This window comes from Anolis sagrei, chromosome 2 (assembly GCF_037176765.1).
Source record: "Anolis sagrei isolate rAnoSag1 chromosome 2, rAnoSag1.mat, whole genome shotgun sequence".
In the NCBI taxonomy this organism is placed as follows: Eukaryota; Metazoa; Chordata; class Lepidosauria; order Squamata; family Dactyloidae; genus Anolis; species Anolis sagrei.
In genome coordinates this window covers 12,996,168-13,019,347 of record NC_090022.1, presented here as the reverse complement: position 1 = coordinate 13,019,347, position 23,180 = coordinate 12,996,168, and the positions used below count along the sequence as shown (strand labels likewise).

The 23,180-nt window shown below is 44.4% G+C and overlaps 1 protein-coding gene across 1 annotated transcript; it reads left to right on the top strand.

The window, feature by feature from the left end:
- The first annotated feature begins 9,524 nt into the window (after positions 1–9,524).
- Positions 9,525–23,132, top strand: LOC132765751 (zinc finger protein 558-like). The gene is made up of 6 exons (XM_067465319.1): positions 9,525–9,551; positions 11,147–11,771; positions 13,024–13,141; positions 15,100–15,176; positions 17,642–17,768; positions 19,671–23,132. Exons 2-6 carry the CDS (start codon positions 11,229–11,231, stop codon positions 20,573–20,575), a joined length of 1,770 nt encoding a protein of 589 aa, XP_067321420.1. The 5' UTR covers positions 9,525–9,551; positions 11,147–11,228; the 3' UTR covers positions 20,576–23,132.
- The last annotated feature ends 48 nt before the right edge of the window (positions 23,133–23,180 follow it).

Below are 23,180 nucleotides of genomic sequence, written 5' to 3'. Positions count from 1 at the left end.
GAGGCTCCTTCTTTGAAACAGAGGCTAGATGGCTATCTGTTGGGTGTGCTTTGAATGCAATTTTCCTGCTTCTTGGCAGGGGGTTGGCCTGGATGGCCCACGAGGTCTTTTCCAACTCTATGATTCTATGAGAAAGGTGCTGAAATAAAGGATGAATCTACATTGACCCAAACCTGGGAAACACTGGACGGCAGTGAAAAGAGTCACTGCAGGTTCCGTCTTGGATCAGCCCAACTGTTTACACTGGTCTGAAGTCGTGGGCCATAATTTGGAGCATTCCCCTACTTTGGTTAGTTTTACGGTGGCCTCAAATCAACTCCGTGCAGTGTATATATATCTACATAGATTTTTATTCAGAAAATTTTTGTAGTGATACAATAAAAGAGGGGGGAAATTCTGTGCGGTGTTTTGACCCCCATGGAGCTGATCCGAGTCAAGCAATCAGTGTCGATGTCTGGCCAAGGATGCTTTGGATAAAGGACATAGGAATCTGCCCACATAGTTTTTGGAAGGACCTCTTCAATCTCTAGACAGGCCGTGCAAGGTGAAGATCAACCAAAAAGTCACAGGCCTTGTATGGGTTGTTGTAAGTTTTCCAGGCTGTATGGCCATATTCCAGAAGCATTATCTCCTGACGTTTCACCTGCATCTATGGCAGGTGCAAAAGGGCATGCCTCTTCTCTGGCCAACTCTTTTGGAGATATCCCACCTTTCTTGGATATCTCACCAATAAATATAAATAATGTTTAATTCTGCTGCCACCATACAATGTAGAGGAATGAATCCATCAGGCAAGGGTGTTTTAATTATCTTTGCCACCTTTTCTATTCAGGAGCCTTGATTATTTAAATTGAGGCTTAGAAATTGAAAGTGGAACTCTGCTTAAAGTAAAACAGTAACTGTTGGCTTGTTGTTCATTCGTTCAGTCGTTTCTGACTCTTCGTGACCTCATGGACCAGTCCACGCCAGAGCTCCCTGTCGGTCGTCACCACCCCCAGCTCCTTCAAGGTCAATCCAATCACTTCAAGGATGCCATCCATCCACCTTGCCCTTGGTCGGCCCCTCTTCCTTTTTCCTTCCATTTTTCCCAGCATCATTGTCTCCTCTAAGCTTTCCTTTCTTCTCATAATGTGGCCTCTACTATCCTTCCCTCCAATGAGCAGTTGGGCTTTATTTCCTGGAGGATGGACTGGTTGGATCTTCTCGCGGTCCAAGGCACTCCCAGAACTTTCCTCCAACACCACAGTTCAAAAGCATCTATCTTTCTTCTCTCAGCCTTCCTTATGGTCCAGCTCTCACATCCATAGGCTACTATGGGAAATACCATTGCTTTAACTATGCAGATCTTCGTTGCCAGATTGATATCTCTACTCTTCACTATTTTATCAAGATTGGTCTCCTCCCAAGAAGGAAGCGTCTCCTGATTTCCTGGCCGCAGTCTGCGTCTGCAGTCATCTTTCCACCTAGAAATACAGAGTCTGTCACGGCCTCCACGTTTTCTCCCTCTATTTCCCAGTTGTCAATAATTCTTGTTGCCATAATCTTGGTTTTTTTTAATGTTTAACTGCAACCCAGCTTTTGCGCTTTCTTCTTTCACCTTGATTAGAAGCCTCCTCAGCTCCTCCTTGCTTTTGGCCATCAAAGTGGTGTCATCTGCATATCTAAGGTTGTTAATGTTTCTTCCAGCAATTTTCACCCCAGCCTTGGATTTGTCAAGCCCCGCACATCCTCGCATGATGTGTTCTGCATACAAGTTGAATAGGTTGTGTGAGAGTAGACAACCCTGTCGTACGCCTTTCCCAATCTTGAACCAATCTGTTGTTCCACGGTCTGTTCTTGCTGTTGCTACTTGGTCCTTGTACAGATTCCTCAGGAGAGAGACAAGATGACTTGGTATGCCCATCCCACCAAGAACTTGCCACAGTTTATTATGATCCACACAGTCAAAGGCTTTAGAGTAGTCAATGAAACAGAAATAGATGTTTTTTTCTGAAACTCCCTGCCTTCCTCCATTATCCAGCATCCGGATATTGGCAATTTGGTCTCTGGTTCCTCTGCCTTTTCTAAACCCAGCTTGTCCATCTGGCAACTCTCTCTCCATGTCTTGCTGGAGTCTTCCTTGCAGGATCTTGAGCATTCCCTTACTGGCATGAGAAAGAAAGGCCACTGTGCTTGGTGGTTACAAATGAGGTAAATATTCTTTTATGAAGACTTACAAAACAACATTTCAGCGTGACTTTCATTCAAGCCTTTCTTCTTTCCTAAAAGGCTTTCAATAATAACACATGAAAACTGGTTTCCAACCATCTTTGACCTGACGTAGAGGTCCTGACCACTTGGTACTTTGAAAACCTCTCTACTGTCACTAGCTTCTTGTTGTCAGTCAACTACCTAAGCTATTCCTTAGCTAATTCTCCAGCTGACTTCACTAACTGACTCCAGCTAACTGACCAACTGACATGGAATGTTCAGTTAGGTTCCTCCAACTGTCATCCTTGACTCCGCCCATCTTTCAAATCTTGGCACCCGCTCATTTGCATCTGGCCAATCAGGTCGCTGTCATGCAAATAGCTTCTCCACTGGTGTGGCTGCTCCCTGAGAGTCACAAGATGGCTGCTCACACGCCAACCTTTTAAGGTAGGCCACATACCAACTTTCTAAGATGAGTTAGATCCATTACAGCAGGCATCCTCAGATCCTTGTGAGATCTGTTCAAAACTAGGAAAAGAATAATAATAATAATAATAATAATAATAATAATAATAATTCATATATATATATATATATATATATATATATATGGGGTTCATATATCTGTGGAATAGTGTCCAGGGTGGGAGAAAGAACTCTTGTCTATTTGAGATAGGTGTGAATGTTTCAGTTGGCCACCTTGATTAGCATTTAATGGCCTAGCAGTTTTCAAAGTTTGGCTTCTTACCGCCTGGGGGAATCCTTTGTTGGGTGGTGATTTGCTAGCCCTGATTGTTTTTTGTCTGGAATTTCCCTGCTTATGTGTGTTGTTCTTTATTTACTGTTATGATTTTAGAGGTTTTTAAATACTGGTAGCCAAATTTTGTTCATTTTCAGGCTTTCTTCCTTTCTGTTGAAATTGTCCACATGTTTATGGATTTCAATGGCTTGTCTGTGTAGCCTGACATGGTGGTTGTGAGAGAGGTCCAGCATTTCTGTGTCCTCAAAGAATATGCTGTGTCCAGCCACTAGTGTCCACCCACCAAGAAAATCCAACAAATGCTACATTGAGCAAGGGACAAGAGGGATCCTCTCCGCTCTGCAACTAACTCAGGTAGTTGACTGACAGCAAGAAGCTAGTGACAGTAGAGAGGTTTTAAAAGTACCAAATGAGTCTACTGTGCAGGAGTCTACCTTGTACTGTGCAGCTGTGGACAAGTCTACATAGGGACCACCACACACAGCAGCATTGCCCAGACATAAATCAAGGAACATGAAAGGCACTGCAGACTAAGTCAACCAGAGAAGTCATCCATAGCAGAGCACCTGATGAACCAACCCGGGCACAGCATATTATTTGAGAACACAGAAATGCTGGACCACTCCAACAACCACCATGTCAGACTACACAGAGAAGCCATTGAAATCCACAAGCATGTGGACAATTTCAAAAGAAAGGAAGAGACCATGAAAATGAACAAAATCTGGCTACCAGTATTTAAAACCTCTAGAATCAGGACAGTAAATAAAGAACAACACTCAAAAAACAGGGGGATTCCTGACATGAAACAATCAGGGCCAGCTAACACCTCCCAACAAATTATTCTCCCAGGCAGGAAGCAGCCAGGGTTTGAAGCTGCGAGGCCATTCAGTGCTAATCAAGGTAGCCAATTGAAACATTCACACCTACCTCAAGCAGACAAGAGTTCTTTCTCCCACCCTGGACATTATTCCACAGATATATAAACCCAATTTCCAACAGACCTCACAGTCTCTGAGGGTGCCTGCTATAGATGCAGGTGAAACATCAGAAGAGAATGCTTCTGGAAGATGGCCATGCACAAAAACACACAACAACCCAGTGATTCTGGTGATGAAAGCCTTCGACAACACAGGCCTTGTATGATTTCTTTTATATTATTCAATGTTAAAGCCCGGGACATTTCTCCTGGTTTCCCAACCAATAAGATTGCCTTGCCATTCTCTGACCCACGTCTTGTGTCCCAAGAACAAGATGACACACTTGGCAAGAAGGACATGCCAATGAAGAAAGTGGGACCAGAAGTGGTTACAAAATGTTGCTGCATAGCAGACTTAAAGACACTGAGTTTCAATCTCCATTATATTAATAACAACCTTCGATGCCACTAAGTATTCTCAAAATGTGCATATTTGTAGACTCCTCCAGTTGCTGGCTAGGCTATTCGGGGAGTTGTAGTCACCCAAAGAAGCTGCTCAAAGCTTAGGTTATAGCAGGCGTAGGTAAACTCCAGTCCTCCAGGTGTTTTGGACTTCAACACCCACAATCCCTAACAGCAAAGTGACATCTGCAGGGTTTGGCTATAATCCAGGCATGGGCAAACTTTGGCCCTCCAAGTGTTTTGGACTTCAACTCCCACAATTCCTAACAGCCTCAGGGCCCAAAGAGGGCCGAAAAGGAAAGGGCCTGAGGCTGTATTGTGAGAAGTCCAAAATATCGAAGTTTGCATATGCCTGGTGTAGATGAACCCTTCAATACCCAAAACAATCCCCTTGTGTTGGTGGATGGCTTTCTCAGGGATGGGCATCTCGGTGATGTATTGGCATGAATGGCTCGATTCTGTTGATTGTGTAGGATGAAGAAACCACCTGTCTTCTAGATTTAGAACCTGCTTTTCTGTGAAATTGTCACATAAGATTAAAGTGCGGCTAAAATCATTGCTCAGCATTTGATTTCCTTTTTTATTTGCAAGATGAACTATGTTTTCTTTAGCCCAGAATCCAACCAGTGGGGTTGATAGGAATTGTAGTCCTGATGAAGTCCCTTTAGGGAGATGGGAAAGAATACAACAACAACAACAACAACAATAATAACAAACAAAGACACAACTCTGTGGCCCAGATGATTCACTGGAACTTATGTCACAAGTACCACCTGCCAGCAGTAAAGAATTGGTGGGATCATGAACCCGCAAAGGTCGTGGAAAATGAACATGCAAAAATACTGTGGGACTTTCGAATCCAGATTGACAAAGTTTTAGAACACAATACACCACACATCACGATTGTGGAAAATAAAAAAAGTCTGGATTATTGATGTCACCATACCAGGTGACAGTTGCATTAAAGAAAAACAACAGGAAAAACTCAGCTGCTATCAAGACCTCAAAATCGAACTTCAAAGGCTCTGGCATAAACCAGTCCAGGTGGTCCCACTGGTCATTGGCACACTGGGTGCCGTTCCAAAAGATCTCAGCCGGCATTTGGAAACAATAAACATCGACAAAATCACGATCTGTCAATTGCAAAAGGCCACCTTGCTTGGATCTGTGTGCATCATTTGAAAATACATCACACAGTCCTAGATGCTTGGGAAGTGTTTGACTTGTTATTATGTTATACAAAATCCAGCATAGAGATCTCATTTGCTGTGACATATTGTGCTTTTGTGTCAATAATAATAATAATAATAATAATAATAATGTGCAAAGACTCTGGCACAAACCAGTAAAGGTGGTCCCAGTGGTGATCGGCACACTGGCTGCAGTGCCTAAAGACCTTGGCCTGCACTTAAACACAATCGCCGCTGATTGTGTTTACCATCTGCCACCTGCAAAAGGCCACCTTACTGGGATCTGCACACATTATTTGCCGATACATCACACAGTCCTAGACACTTGGGAAGTGTCTGACGTGATCAAATGCAAAAGCCAGCACAGTGATCTTGTTTGCTGTGTACTAATCTTGTTATGTATCAAATAATAATAATAATAATAACAACAACAAAAATAAACATTATTCTTCTACCCCGCCACCATCTCTCCAAAGGGACTCGGTGTGGCTTACATATGGACAGAGTGTTCACAATACATAAACTACCTCGAGTCGTCTTTGGGCTGAGAGGGGTGGTATACAAATAAAGTAAATAAATAAAAAAATAAAAGCAAAAACAATATATAAAAGTCCGACGTGTGATCCAATACAACAGCCAGTAGAGTGTCTGCTGTGGACTCATCTTGTTGTGTTTCTAATAATAATAATAATAATAATAATGCTACAAAAGTCTCTCTACATTTTGGGATATGGAGGCAGGCAAAAACTTGGTTTCAATATGGAGTTTTGGACTTTGTATTGTCGAAAGCTTCCATGTCAAGAATCACTGGGTTGGGTTGTTGTGAGTTTTTTGGGCTGTATGCCATGTTCAGATGTTTCGCCTGCAGGAAATGCTTCCAGAACTTGGCCATACAGCCCAGAAAACTCACAACAACCCAGAGTTTGGGACTATAACTCCCACCACTCCCTGTCCTTACTGGGTTGGGTTGAGCCTGTCAGACTGGGAGAACTGGTGCCACTCCAGCCTGGGCAGGAGCTTGCCAAGGCTCAGCTGGTGGAAAGCAGCTCTGCTTGTAATGTGAAGGTTGCCAAATCCAGAACCAACCTCTGCCTTATAGTAAGAGATAGACACAACAAGGACATTTGCACCAAATTGGGAGGAAGAGCTAATATCCCAGAGGACAGGATCAGAATCCAAACTGACCTTAGCAGGTTGAAAGAACTGAACCAAAGCTAAATGGATTTCAAGAGGGATAAATGTATGGTAAGTAAAGCTAAAAATTTTCCCTGAGTCCAGTCGTATCCAACTCCGGGGGTTGGTGCTCATCTCTGTTTCTAAGCCGAAGAGCCAGCGTTGTCTGTAGACATCTCCAAGGTCATGTGGCCAGTATGACTGCATGGAGCACCATTACCTTCCCACAGAAGTGTTACCTATTGATCTACTCAACATTTGTGTCTTTTCAAACTGCTAGGTTGGCAGAAGCTGGGCCTAACAGCAGAAGCACAAATCACTCCCCAGATTTGAACCACCAGTCTTTCACAAGTTCAGCAGCTCAGTTGTTTAACCTGCTGTGCCACCAGGGCCCCCTGAAATGTATGGTACTATACTGGGATTTGTAGTTTTACAAGAGCTTTGGCCTTGTCAAAGGCTTTCATGGTCAGAATCACTGGGTTGCTGTGAGTTTTCCAGGCTGTGTGGCCATGTTCCAGAAGTATTCTCTCCTGACATTTCGCCCACATCTATGGCAGGCATCCTCAATGCTAGTTGGAAACTAGACAAGTGGGTTTTATATATCTCTGGGAAGTCCAGGGTGGGAGAAAGAACTCTTGTCTGCTCGAGGCAAGTGGGAATGTTGCATCACAACCTCTGAGGATGCCTGCCATAGTTGAGGGTGAAACATCAAGAGAAAATGCTTCTGGAACATGGCCATACAGCCTAGAAAACTCATAGAAACCCAGACTTTAGCTTTCCACATTGGTTGTAGTTTGATCGAAACCCCACCACCCTTTTGCAGAGAAAGACCCTGCACAACGACAACTCCCAGCCTCCCATAGCATTGAGCCCTGGCAGTTCAAGTGGTGACATGCTGCATTCCTTCTAGTTTCGTCAAATCCAACAGCAATACTCTTTTGGAAGCCTCTTCTTATTTGTCAGATGGTCCTAAGTCAAAGCCGACTGAAAAGCAATGAAAAACAACAACAGATAGTGTTCCAAAAATGACAATTGCATAGGTATGCACACAATGCAGTATACCAGTGTTTGAAGCTTCACTGATTTAAGGCCAATGATGTCAAACAGGAAAAAAGAACATACTGGAGAAAAATGGGGATTGGCATCTATTTATTTTATTTATTTACCACACTTTTATCACACCCTTTTCAGCCTGAAGGCGACTCGGGGCGGTGTACAGACTGGCAACATTTAGATGCCAAACACACATAAGTACATCATTTAAAACAGGTTAAATCACATAATAAAATTCATTTAAAAACAATTTAAAGCTATAAAATCAATGGCTTCCAGTTTTAAATCCATGTCCATTTGCATTGTTAAGCCCTGCCGTAGTCTTGTCAAAGGCTTTCATGGCTGGAATCACTGGGCTGCTGTGAGTTTTCCGGGCTGTTGAAGTCCAAAACACTTGGAGGGAGAGCCAAAGTTTGCCATGTGTAGCCATGTTCCAGAACCATTTCCTCCTGACATTTTGCCCACATCCATGGCAAGCATCCTCGGAGGTTGTGAGGTCACCCTCTCAACCTCTCAGACCGCACAACTTCTGAGGATGCTTGCCATAGATGCAGGTGAAATGTCAGGAGAGAATTCCTCTAGAACAGTGGTTCTCAACCTGTGGGTCCCCAGGTGTTTTGGCCTACAACTCCCAGAAATCCCAACCAGTTTACCAGCTGTTGGGATTTCTGGGAGTTGAAGGCCAAAGCATCTGGGGACCCACAGGTTGAGAACCACTGTCTAGAACATAGCCATATAGCCTGAAAAAAAACCCTACAACAACCTTCCATAGTCGTTTACAATACTGAGTTTGTCTGGTTACAATGAGGTTCTTTGAAGAGCCAGGTTTTTACTCTTTTCCTAAAAGTCAGGAGGCCAATCTAATATCCCCAGGAAGGGAGTTCCACAGCCGAGGAGCCACCACTGAGAAGGCCCTATCTCCTGTCTCCTCCAAACGCGCCTGTGAGGCAAGCGGGACCGAGAGTAGGGCCTACCCAGATGATCTTAAATTTCTGGAAGGTTTGTAAGGGGAGACACGTTTGGATGGGTAAGTTGGGCTGGAACTATTTACAGGCTAACGGCAGCACTTTGAATTGTGCCCAGTAGCAGACTGGCAGCCAGTGGAGTTGTATGCTCCCTGAGTGCCGCTCCTGTTAGCAACCTGACTGCCACCCGTTGGACCATTTGGAGCTTCTGAACAGTCTTCAAAGGCAGTCCCACATAGAGCGCATTGCAGTAATCTAGTCTATATGGGCTATAACCAGAGTGTGGACTACCGTGGCCAAGTCAGACTTCCCAAGGTACGGGCACAGCTGGCGCACAAGCTTTAACTGTGCAAATGCTCCCCTGGTCACCGCCAAAACCTGGTGTTCCAGGCTCAGCGATGGATCCAGGATCACTCCCAAGCTAAAGAGGCTGAGGAGGAAAAGGAAGGGGCCTGAGGCTGTTAGGAATTATGGGAGTTGGAGTCCAAAACACCTGGAGGGCCCAAGTTAACCCATACCTAATCTACACTGTAGAATAAATGCAACTCGACACCACTTTTGCTGCCATGGCTTTTGTGCTCTCTGGCAGAGAAGGCTGAGGACCTTATGAACCTTGTGAAACTACAACTCCCAGGAACCCCATTGCATTGAGCCATGGCAGTTCAAGTGAGGTCAAACTGCATTCTTTCTGCAAGGTACCCTTTTTGGAGGCTGGGAAAGCAGCACAGGGTTAAAGTGATGGAGATGGGAGTCCTAGAGGCAGCCAGGACCTTTCCCAACATCGCCACCTGCTGGCAAAGCCCAGTATAGCCTCCCTCCAAAGTCTTCCCAGGGATTTGGTGAGTAGCAGTGCAAGCAATGGAAGGGGGGGGGGGGGGTGGTATTTCGAGGGGCGGGGGACAATGGGAGAGGAAATAAAGCAAGAGGGAAATATGTATTTTAAATTAAAAATGCTTTCTCATTTGGGAGGACTCATTATCATCAGCCCCCCCCTCCTTTTATTCCTTGTAGTTTCCAAGGGATTTGCTGCATGCAAAGGACATTGGGGTGCAAAGGCAAGAAAAAGGAATAAATAGGGGTTCAGACAATAGAGGCTGTGAATGGAGGGGGGAAGCACCAACAATGAAACCTAAAGAGGGTGGAGTGTGGTATTTTAAAGTATTTCAACTATTTATATTTATTGAGTCAGAAGCAAGTTGAGGATACAGTTAAAATGCATTTAAAAACACAAAGTTTGCCCCGGTTCTGTCGTTAGTAGGGTTAGAATGCTCTTTGATTGTAGGTGAACTATAAATCCAAGTAACTACAACTCCCAAATGTCAGTGTATTTCCCCCAAACTCCATCTGCCTTCGACAATACATGGAATCCCCGGAATCCCCAACATTTCCAGCATCTTACTGTTGAGCCACAACCATGACATTTATCACCCAGGAACAAAAATCGTGTCTCAGAGTGTAATACAAGGCTTGTACTGTATTTTCGTCATCATCATTATAATCGTCGAAGGCTTTCATGGCTGGAAACACTGGGTTGTTGTAGGTTTTTTTGGGCTATATGGCCATGTTGGTGTTAACCTATAAAGCCCTAAACGACTCCGGCCCTGTTTACCTCTACGAACGTATTCTCCCCTATGAACCATCTAGGCATCATCATCATCATCATCATCGAAGGCTTTCATGGCTGGAAGCACTGGGTTGTTGTAGATTTTTTCGGGCTATATGGCCATGTTGGTGTTAACCTATAAAGCCCTAAACGACTCCGGCCCTGTTTACCTCTCCGAACGTATTCTCCCCTATGAACCATCTAGGTTGTTAAGATCGTCTGGAGGGGCCCTGCTCTCGGTCCCACCAGCCTCGCAAGCGCGTCTGGTGGGGACGAGGGACAGGGCCTTCTCGGTGGTGGCCCCTCGACTCTGGAACTCTCTCCCACTGGAGATCAGAACTGCCCTGTCTATCCTGACATTTAGGAAATAGGTGAAGACCTGGCTATGGAGACAGGCATTCGACGAGTGAGCCAACACCCTGAGATATGGATGGAGGATGATGAGCAACGATTTTAGTGTGACGACTGACCATTATAGTTACTGATTGTAATTGCTGTTTTAATGTTTTGCTGTAATATGTATTATGATGTTTTATTGATTGTATGTGATATTATGGTTGGAAACCGGTCTGAGTCCCTCAAGAGAGGTGAGAAGGCCGGTATACAAAACTTTTAAATAAATAAATAAATGTTCTAGAAGCATTTTCTCCTGATGTTTTGCCTGCATCTATGGCAAGCATCCTCAGAGGTAGTGAGACCTCACTACCTCTGAGGATGCTTACCATAGATGCAGGCGAAATGTCGGGAGAGAATGCTTCTAGAACATGGCCATATAGCCCTAAAAACCTACAATAACCCATAATTATAATCATTTTTTTTCCTTTCTGGTAGGGAAAAGCTCCATGGAATAAACGGAATCACCCATGGCTTCTTGTGCAGCATCTACCTGAGTCATACAGATGCAGTTAGAAAGATGTACGACTTTTGCAAGTTGTCATTGCAGATTGACAGCCCCACTCAATGCCGTCCCTCCCTCTGGAAAGAAACTGACAATGGAGAAAGTATTGGAATCTCAGTGGAGGCTGATCCACAGCACAGATCCAAGATGGAAGAGCCAAAATCACGGAGCCTGAAAATGGAAGAAGCAGGCCCAGATGCCTCTGCACTTGGGAATGTATTCTGGGGAAGAACCGTAAATATGAACCTGGCTAAGTGTTTTGGCACCACATCCGAATCACAACAACATTTCAAGGAGCTCTGTGCCCAGGGTGACAAAGGTCCCAGAGAGGTTTGCAGCCAACTTTATTCTCTTTGTTGGCAATGGCTGAAACCAGAGCGACACTCCAAGGCGGAGATGCTGGACCTGGTGGTGCTGGAGCAGTTCCTGGCCATCCTTCCTGCGGAGATGGAGCACTGGGTGAGGGAGTGCGGGGCAGAGAGCAGCGCCCAAGCTGTGGCCCTGGCAGAAGGATTCCTCCTCAGCCACGCAGCAGAGAAAAGGATGGAAGAGAGGCAGGTGAGCGCTTTGGCATATCATCATTTCATAGAGCTTGATTTCTGCTGCTCTGGAGACTAGGACCCAGTGGAGCAATGGATCCAAATGGCAGGAAAAGAGATTCCACCTAAACATTAGAAAGAACTTCCTCATGGTAAGAGTTGCCTTGTAATCAAGGCATTGGATGTTTTCTTGTGTCTGTTTATATACTGTAATCTGCTCTGAGTCCCCCCAGGGAGAAGGGTTTAATGAAAAGTAATGCCTCCACCTTCATAACTCCTCAATAGATGGCAGTACTAGTATGCAGCAGGTACTGGCTTGTTCAGTAGACTCTCCTCTACAGTTCCATTTTGACAGTCAGCCTTAGCATTGAACGGTTGTGTTGTTAAAGTGCAAAGTATGGAACCCTGCACAGGCGGTTGGTCAATTCGACTTAAGCAATGTGCAGTTACTGAATTCTTGACAGCAGAAGGTGTCACCCCAAAGGAGATTCCTCAGAGAATGCTGTTTATGGTAATTGTGTTGATGTGAGTACTGTGCGTCGTTGGGTGAGTAAGTTTAAAGATGTTGAGGTGGGAATATCTGACAAACAAAGAGTTGGACATCCTGTGACAGCAACCACCGAGTTTCACAAGCAAAAGGTTGACAGATTGACTCAGGACGATTGTCATATCACTCAGAGAGAAATTTCAAGCATAACTGGCATTTCAAAAGAATGTGTGGGTCACATTAATGCTTTGCTTGGCTATTGGAAGATCTGTGCACGATGGGTACCCAAAATAGAGTGTTGACTTCTTCCATGATGGCTTCAGAAAACTTGTTCATCATTAGCAGAAATGTATCCAATTGTCTGGCGATTATGTGGGAAAGTGAATAGTGGTAGTTAAAGAGCACATTCTAAGGATTATTTCTGCATTTGATTTTTTAAAATATTCCCATCCAAACCCAAGTAATGAAGGTGGAGGCATTACTTTTCATTCAACTCTTGTAAACAGTGTTATTATTATTGTTCCTCAGTGGAATATGCTGCCTCGGGGTTACCTTCTCTGAAGTTTTCAAGAGAAACGTGGATGACCATCCATTGGGAAGGCTTTGATTCTATGTTGCTGCGTGACACGGAATGGACTGGAGGTCTCTTCCAACTTTATGATTCTGTGAAATGAATAAAATAGATACATGCACAGAAAGGAGACCTACATTCAGAAGGGTTGCAAAATGTCATATTTTGCATGCATATTGTCTTTCCGGGCACCCATCTTGATTCCGCTTTCAGGAAGAGAAAGGCAAAGCCTTTGGCGGGTTTCCTGAAGGCCTGAAGGATCTAATCGACTTTGGCCAGGAGTTACCGGGCGAGTGGATGACACAAGTGGATGACGGTGTCCTCTTGCCAGGTAGGGGAGAACACCTGTTCCCCTTCCATTCACAATTAGACATCACATTGTGGAACAGACCTTTCATTCCTAGGTTGCTGTGCATACAAGGGGCTGCTGATAAGTCTTTGGCTTTGCCCAGAAAGAAACGAGATAGGAAGATGAAACTTTACATTTCTTCCACATACTCTCCACTGATATCAACACACTTCTTACATCGGTATTCTAAGTTCTGTAAGCCTTGTAAAAAGAAGGATTTAAATTGTGCTTCAAACCAGTCATGCATAGCAGCCATGGCAGCAGAAATTGTGTGAAATTTGGTACCCTTGAGGTGTTTCTTCAGGTTTGGAAATAGTCAGAGGGAGCTAGATCCAGTGAATAAGGTGGATGGTCAACCAGCTGGAAGCCTAGCTCCACCAGTTTGGCCATGGTCGCTTGTGTAGCATGAGCGGAGGCGTTATCTTGCAGGAACAAGATTCCTTTGGACAGCTTGCTGTGCCTTTTGGCCTTCAGAGCTGCCTTCAATTGATCCAAAAGTTCAGTGTAATACCTTGCATTGATGGTGGAACCATTTTGAAGGAAGTCCATTAGCAGCACATCTGTCTTATCCCAGAATACAGACACTGAAACACTCAGTGTCATGACCCAGAGCCCAAAGATTGTCCAACACAGCAAATAAGGGGTTAAGAGTCTTTAATGGGTTGTTAACAAGGCTAATAGCACTTAAACTGCAGTACTAATTAGCAAAACAAAAAGGCCTTCAGGCAGGTAAACAAAGGAGGAGAAAAGCCGATTTTCTCAGAACTCAGTCACTCAAAAAGGAAAGCTGGAGCAAAACTAACAATGGCAAATGCGAAGTCAAACAGTCCTAGGTCAAACACGGAATAAGGCAGCAAGAAGGGTCCGAAAGGCAGATGTCGTGGTCAAGAAACGTTCCGTAGTCAAGGGCAAGACGAAGTCACTCACGTAGTCCAATCCAGAGTCAAGGCACACGGTAACACGATAGCTGTATTCCCAAGACCCAAACAGGAGATAAGGCAGCACAAAACACCCGATACAACGCTTTGTCCTCTGCAAAGCTACACATCCCAAAGCCCTCATTTTATTAGCAGTTGCTATCGCTGGATTGACTATCATCACTTGCACCTGGATCATTATCTTCAGCTGCTGGCTCATTACTTCGCCAGCATTGCCAACGTTGATCTTGTCCAGAATCCTGCCAAGACGTACCTGCCTGCCATGTATCTTGGAACCCCTCAAACTCGTCGCTAGACATGGGCTGTGTACATATGTCTTGAATTTCTCTAACACGCGTCCAGTCCAGCCCTTCTTCCATTTCCCCATCACTGGATCCCTGTTCATCCGAACTGCAATTGTCGGCTATATCTTTAAGCCGTTTGTTCATTACTTCCTCATCACTGTCAGACTCACTGGCAAAGCGCTTTACTCCCCTGTAATCTAATTCCTCTAAGTCTTCGGGCCCAAACCCTGCAAAGTCCTCAGAGTCACTAGGTGCCAAAATAATCTCCCGAATGCGTTTCAGCTGACGCTGTTCCTCCTCTAACTCAGCATCACTCCTTTTCCTCTTGCAACTGGTAGTAGCTTCACTGCCAGGACGCTGAGCCTCAACACTCAGCCTAGGAAATACCGTCTGAAATCTTCAGACAGGGGGTGGCTTTTATTTTATCATCCCACCCCTGCCACCAATAATTATGTGAGGCACTCAAACTTGTTGCATTTATCTCACTCAAGACATAAAACAGTCAGGAAGGGGACAGGCTGCCCATGCCTGAGCTAAATCGACCAAAGGCCTTTCGCTATTTGTATTGTTTACATTCATGGTTTGCCACTTCTGTTGGAATCTTGCTCTGCTTCATTTTCGTAAAACCATAACACTTTAGTTTTGACCCAGAAAAGTAATTTTCAAGTGTTCATCAGGGATAAATCTATATCCTCGCTGCTTCTATTTCCTCCCAAAGGTGGTAGGATAACTCTCCAACTGAGTCCTGGGTCTTCGTTTGGAGAAGAGGAGATGGTTCCTCCAGTGCCGGATCAGGTAGGACCAAAATCATGGAATGTTTCTGTTTCTGAAAGGGACTTAAGTGGTGTCCTCTTCATTGGCCCACAGTGGTCTGTTTGGATTATAAGAGGAACTTTAGGACTGGGGAGTCAAAAGAAGCTGGTGTTTCAGTCAGTTGGTCAATTGGGCCTGCTCCCATGTTTACTATTTATTTTTATTTACTTTATTTCTAACCCTGCCTTTCTTCCAACGGGGACTCAAGGTGGCTCACAATTATATGATGCAACCAAATAAATTTTAAAATGGCTAATACAGAAATTAAAAACGTTGGCATGGATATAAATTAAAGCACAGCTAAGATGCAGTAATAATACTTGTACAATTAAAATTGCATTTAAAACTAAATGTCCTTCACAATTCCCTCCCCACACACACACACACACAATCTCTCCAGCAGCCTGCCCCTTAGTAAAGGTAAAACTTTTCCCTAGACATTAAGTCTAGTTGAGTCTGACTCTGGGGCTTGGTGCTCATCTCTATTTCTAAGCTGAAGAGCCGACGTTATCCATAGACACTTCCAAGGAAATGTGGCTGGCATGACTGCATGGAGTGCTGTTACCTTTCCGCAGAAGTGGTACCTATTGATCTATTCACATTTGCATGTTTTTGAACTACTAGGTTGGCAGAAGCTAGGGCTAACAGAAAGAACTCACCCCACTCCCTGGATTGGAACCTGCAACCTTTAGATCAGCAAGTTCAGGAGCTCAGCAGTTTAACCCACTGCGCCAGCCTGCCCTTTACCCTCCCTCAAATGCCTGATGTTTACCTGCTTGCGGAAGGAAAGCAAAGATGGGGTTTTCCTGGTTTCCTGGCATTTTCACTGTACACAAACACCATCTCAACAAACACTTAAAATGCCATATTAATAGAAAAGTAAACATGCATTTTTGCCATTCCCAGCCTTTTCCTGTTTTGCAAGGAGGAGGTGTACTTTGATTGGGAAGCCTTGTTGAGAATTGCAGAAGATTCAGGAGCTGAAAGTTTGTCAAAACTGAGATGGAAGTCTTGCAAATGGCATAACCAAGAAGGCAAATCCCTATTGATGGCTGCTTTTAAAATTGTGCCATTATTTTAATTCTTTTTTTACAACTCTCTATGGATTCTGCAGATAAGTGATAAAATAATAGAATCATAGAGTTGGAAGAGACCTCATAGGCCATCCAGTCCAACCCCAGTCTGCCAAGAAGCAGGACAATGGCATTCAAAGCACCCCCAATAGATGACCATCCAGCCTCTGTTTAAAAGCCTCCATAGAAGAAGCCTCCATCACACTTCAGGGCAGAGAGTTCCACTGCTGAACAGCTCTCACAGTCAATAAATTCTTCCTCATGTTCAGGTGGAATTGCCTTTCCTGTCGTTTGAAGCCGTTGTTCCGTGTCCTAGTCTCCAGGGCAGCAGAAAACAAGCTTGTCCCTCCTCCCTATGACTTCCTCTCACATATTTATACATAGAATCATAGAATCATAGAATCAAAGAGTTGGAAGAGACCTCATGGGCCATCCAGTCCAACCCCCTGCCAAGAAGCAGGAATATTGCATTCAAATCACCCCTGACAAATGGCCATCCAGCCCCTGTTTAAAAGCTTCCAAAGAAGGAGCCTCCACCACACTCCGGGGCAGAGAGTTCCACTGCTGAATGGCATGAGGAAGTTCTTCCTCATGTTCAGATGGAATCTCCTTTCTTGTAGTTTGAAGCCATTGTTCCGCGTCCTAGTCTCCAAGGAAGCAGAAACAAGCTTGCTCCCTCCTCCCTGTGGCTTCCTCTCACATATTTATACATGGTCTTCATGTCTCCTCTCAGCCTTCTCTTCTTCAGGCTAAACATGCCCAGCTCCTTAAGCTGCTCCTCATTGGGCTTGTTCTCCAGACCCTTGATCATTTGAGTCGCCCTCCTCTGGACAGATTCCAGCTTGTCAATATCCCTCTTGAATTGTGGTGCCCAGAATTGGACACAATATTCCAGGTGTGGTCTAACCAGAGCAGAATAGAGGGGTAGTATGACTTCCCTGGACCTAGACACTATGCTCCTATTGATGCAGGCCAAAATCCCATTGGCTTTTTTTTGCCTCCACATCACATTGTTGGCTCATATTTAACTTGTTGTCCACGAGGACTCCAAGATCTTTTCCACACGTACTGCTCTCAAGCCAGGTGTCGTCCCCCATTCTGTATCTTTGCATTTAATTTTTTCTGCCTAAGTGGAGTATTCAAAGCACGCCCAACAGATGGCCATCCAGCCTCTGCTTAAAAGCCTCCAAAGCCTCCACCACACTCCGGGGCAGAGAGTTCCACTGCTGAACAGCTCTCACAGTTAGAAAGTTCTTCCTTATGTTCAGGTGGAATCTCCATTGCTTTTTATATTGCAATGTTCTCTTTTCCAGGAACTTGTGTTCTTCTTTTTTGAATTTCTCCTCCTCTTCACATTGTTCCTCCTTTTCCCAGGGTCTCCTGAACTTCCAGGATGTGGCTGTGTCTTTCTCGGAGGAGGAGTGGGTGCTGCTGGATCCCAACCAGAGGGCTTTGCACAAGGACGTCATGGAGGAAATCCATAGAAATCTAGCTGCTCTGGGTAAGGTTCCCTCACCGTGTGTTTTTGCACTTTTGAAGCTCTGTTTCCATCCAGTAGTATTACTGAAGATAATATTTAAGTTGTCAACAGGTCTGGGGTGAGGTCTGGTCTAGGTGTCATGAGAAGTTCCTTGAAACCTTTTCAACCAGCCATTCTTTGAGCATTCTCCTCACATGCAATGGTCATATGTTTTATTTATTCCCTTTATATGCCTCTTTTCTCCTGAATTAAAACTGAAGGTGGCCTCGCAAGGAGGTGTGTGAGTTTTTTAGCATTGTGATTGTTGCGTGCGCCTTATTTTTAACTTAAGTAAAGCTATCTGTAGTGCTATGTCTGCATTGCCCATATAAAAGGGACAGCAAATAGTCAGACTTGGCCACAGTAGTCCATGCTCTGGTCCATGCTCTGGTTACATCCCGAATACACTACTGCAATGCACTCTATGTGGGGTTGCCTCTAAAGACTGTTTGGAAGCTTCAGTTAGTCCAATGCTTGGCAGCCAGGTTGCTCACGGGAGCGGGGTACCAAGAGCGCACAACACCCTTGCTACACCAGCTCCACTGGCTGCCTATTAGCTTCCGAGCACAATTCAAAGTGCTGGTTTTGGCCTATAAAGCCCTCAACAGTTCTGGTCCAGTTTACCTCTGAGGATGCCTACCATAGATGCAGGTGAAATGTCAGGAGAGAATGCTTCTAGAACATGGCCACATAGCCCAAAAAACCTACAACAACCCAACTCTTGTCTGCTTGAGGCAGGTGTGAATGTTGCAGTTGGCCAACTTGATTAACATTGAATGGCCCTGCAGTTTCAAAAACTGTCTGCTTCCCCCCAACAAAGGAGGAGTAAACTCTAAAATCAGGACAGTGAGTAAAGAACGACACTCAGAAAACAAGGGAATTCCAGACAGGAAACAATCAGGGACAGGTAATACCGCCCAACAAAGGATTTCCCCAGGCAGGAAGCAGCCAGGCTTTGAAACTGCAAGGATAGTCAATGCTAATCAACTGAGCCAGTTGCAGCAGTCACACGTGCCTCAAACAAACAAGAGTTCTTTCTCCCACCCTGGATCTTCCACAGATATGTAGACCTCACTTGCCCAGTTTTCAATAGACCTTACAACCTCTGAGGATGCCTGGCATACATATGGGCAAAACGTCAGGAGATAATGCTTCTGGAACATAGCCAGACACCATGGGAAACTCACAGCAACCCATGATTATTATTATCTTGCCCACCTCTCCTTGAGGAAGGGCACAGCATAGTGAAGGAGGGGCACAGCATAGTGAAAACATTATATAAATTACATATATTAAAATATATTTCTGTTAAATATAAATATTTAAATACACATAAAGTTAGGGAATAAATGTGAGGCTTAAGGCACACAGGACAAGTGAACCAAACCCCTTCTACACAGCCATATAAAATCCAGATTATCTGCTTTGTACTGGATTATATGGCATTGTCTCCTTCTAACACTGTGAATTAGTCTCATTAACTTTTCAGTGCCTTTCATTGATCAATAATTAGTTAAAGGTAAAGGTTTTCCCCTGACATTAAGTCCAGTCGTGTCCAACTCTGGGGGTTGGTGCTCATCTCCATTTCTAAGCCGAAAAGCCAACATAGTCAGTAGACACTTCCAAGATCATATGGCCAACATGACTGCCAGAGCAGTACCTACTGATCTACTCACATTTGCATGTTTTCGAACTACTAGGTTGGCAAAAGCTGGGGCTGACAGTGGGAGCTCATGTCGCTCCACGGATTCGAACCTGTGACCTTTCGGTCAACAAGTTTAGCATCTCAGTGGTTTAACTGGGAGCTCCATTAATTATCTGTATTTATTCTTTCATTTGAGAATACCTTCTTCCTTGGTAAGTTTTCTGTCTTCATTCTTGCAGGGGAGGAGAAGGAAGGAAAGGAAGAAGGCAGATGTCAAATGGAAGCAAAACCAAAACTGAGGAATTATGATGCAGATTTCCTTGAACCTTCGATGCTAGGACAAAGTCACACAAGAAGGAACTCAAAGGCACCCTTTAGCACACCTAGCAAAGTCCATTCAAAGCTGAATGTATTTAAAAGCTCACAATGTGGAAAGGTTTTTTGTAAGCCGAGTCCCCTTCACAATCATCACACTGGGGAGAAACCCTATCAATGCTCAGACTGTGGCAGGAGCTTCATTTGGAGCAACAGCTTGGCATACGAATGCTCTGAGAGTGGAAAGGGTTTTTGTCAGAGGTTCAATCTCAGAGATCACAAAAGAACCCACACGGGGGAGAAACCATATCAATGCTCAGAGTGTGGGAAGAGTGTCACGAATCGCAGTCTCTTGGCTTCTGATTGGAAAACCCACATGAATCGGAAACCCTATACTTGCAAGGAGTGCGGGAAGAGCTTCACACAGAAGGGAAGCCTCACCGCACATCAGAGAATCCACACTGGGGAGCGGCCTTTTGAGTGCCCCGAGTGCGGACAGAGCTTCAACGAAAGCAGTAGCCTTACTAGGCACCAAAGGACCCACACTGGGGAGAAGCCATATCAATGCTCGGAGTGCGGGAAGAGATTTTCACACAGCAGCACCCTGAGTGACCACCAAAGGACCCACACAGGAGAGAAACCCTATCAGTGCTCCGAATGTGGGAAGAGCTTCACTCAGAACAGTAACCTCACTGCCCATAAAAAGACCCATGCGTTCAATCCACTTCAATGCTCGGTGTGTGGCAAGATCTTCCGCTCCAGTGAAAACCTTGCCTTTCATGTTGGAATCCATACAGTGAAAGCGTCACGGTATGGTAGTCCTGCTTGAGAACATTGAAAGCCAATCTAGGAGGCTATTCCAAACTCCCCATTTCCAGGAATACCTTGTTGTACTCCAGAGCAGGAACACCTCTGACCTTAAACACAACTGCTTCATAAAAACAGCAAGCGGTTTATTGCAGAATAAATGTAGGCAAAGTAGTAAAAATGGTAAAAACAGAATAGTCCCAAGATAATTGTATCAATATAAAGCTTTTCCTGACCCCCCCAGAACCAAAAGGACTGGGCTGTAGCGCAGCTGGTTGGGAGTCAACTGCTTTAAAAAATCACTACTCACCAAAAGGTCATGAGTTCAAAGCCAGCCCAAGCTGGAGTAAGCTCCTGATCATTTGTCTAGCTTGCTCTCGACCTTTGCAGCCCAACGTTGGAGTTCAGCCTGTGATTGTGTTTCAGGATCAGGGTGCTTTGGTTGTGAGGAATTATGTTAATGAGGTTCAGGATGAGTTTCAACATGGCAATGGTTTGGTCAGTGATATTGATGCAGAGAATGACCAGGAGATCCCTGTAGTTTCCCAAGAGAATGTCCCTGAGGGGTGTGGGGATGATAATGTGCTTTCTGAATTGTTACCAGAGATTTCTCATGAGAGAGAACATGAAAATAGCTCGGCACCTGGCCCAGCTACAAAAATTCATAAGCAAATAGATAACGAGCCAAGAGATAGATGAGAAGACATCCGTCAAAACAGGAGAGCTGAGCAATGGCTTCAGTGCTCTGCCAGGCTTTGACAAAAAACAATAACAAAGCCTCAAGTGAAGAGAAACCAATTTCTGACTGCTAGTGACCTAGCTAACGAGGGGATAAAAGTCTCAAGTTTGGGATGTGTAGTCAGATGAAGCATCGTTTAGAATCACACCAAGTTCTTATCCTTGTTCATGGAAACCTTGCTGTAAAGATTCATGCTAAGATATTTCTTGTTTCACAGTTTTGATTCCTGGATTTCATGATTGCTTACCCAAGCCTTGGATCAATGTATTCCTGATTTTCTGGATTGTATTAGAGTTGTGTGGACTTTGCTTTTGTGGACTTTGCTGAATTCCACCTTGGACTAATTTGTTCCTTATTTCCTTACCTAATTGGATTTACCCATTTCTTTAAAGTGCTTTTTGCTTTACTGTTTTTTTACTTATCTTCAATAAAAGTATTGTTTTTTTTTTTCCTGTTCAACGTGTGGTGTTTAAAGTCAGAGGATTATTCCTGCCCTGGAGTGCAACACCCGAAAGACAGTTGCATCTGTCAAGTAGGAAATTTAGGTACCACTTTATGCGGGGAGGCTAATTTAACTAATTTATGATGCCACAAAAATCTCCCGCAGTGTGCAAAAGAATGAGGAAGTACTCAATCGGTGTCACAAGTGGATGGTGAAGTGACAGCTCCCCCGGTGGCCAGAATTCGAGCATACCCTCATGAAGCTGGAAAGTTAAATAGCCTCTGCGTGTCTGTCTATATATGTTGTGTGTCTATGGCACTGAATGTTTGCCATGTATATGTGCATTGTAATCCGCTCTGAGGATGGAAAAGCTCTCGGCTTTTTCCACTCTACTCACAGAGATGGGCCTTGAAAAAAGAATAAGAAGAATTATAAGTATACCCAGGATTTTTTTTAATGTGGTGGCAAAAAAGCCAATAGGATTTTGGCCTCCATAAATAGGAGTCTAGTGCCTAGATCCAGGGATGTCATGCTACCCCTCTTTCTACCTTGGTCAGACCACACCTGGAATCACACTGTGTCCAATTCTGGGCACCACAATTGAAGGGAGATGTTGACAAGCTGGAATGTGTCCAGGGGAGGGCGACCAAAATGATCAAGGATCTGGAGAACAAGCCTTATGAGGAGCAGCTTAAAGAGCTGGGCATGTTTAGTCTTCAGAAGAGAAGGCTCAAAGGAGACATGATAACCATGTATAAATACATGAGGGGAAGTCATAGGGAGGAGGGAGCAAGCTTGTTTTCTGCTGCCCTGGAGACTAGGATGCAGAACAATAGCTTCAAACTACAGGAAAGGAGATTCTACCTGAACAATAGGAAGAACTTCTTGACTGTGAGAGCTGTTCAGCAGTGGAACTCTCTGCCCCAGAGTGTGATGGAGTCTCCTTCTTTGGAGGCTTTTAAGCAGAAGCTGGATGGACATCTATCGGGGGTGCTTTGAATGCGATTTTCCTGCTTCTTGGCAGAAAGGGGTTGGACTGGATGGCCCACGAGGTCATATGATTCTATGATTTTTGGGTTTCTAGACTTATACATGAATTATATAGTGCAGGGGTCCCCAAACTAAGTCCTAAGAGCTGCATGAGGCCATTGAAGGTCATTTGCCCGTCCCGTGCCCTAAACTTTAGTCTCAGGGCTGCCCTAAATTTAAATTGACTTGAAGGTACACAACAGCGACAATCCTAATTAACTTGCCTATCTCATCAGCCCAAGGCAGTCCACACTTCGCATTGAAACACTGGTAAGTTTATGTTGGTTAAAATTGTGCTTCATTTCAAATATTGTTTTGCTCTTTCATGTTTTTGCTCTACAAATAAGATATGCGCAGTGTGCGTAGGAATTGGTTCATGATTTTTTCAAACTATAGTCTAGCCTCCCAACAATCTGA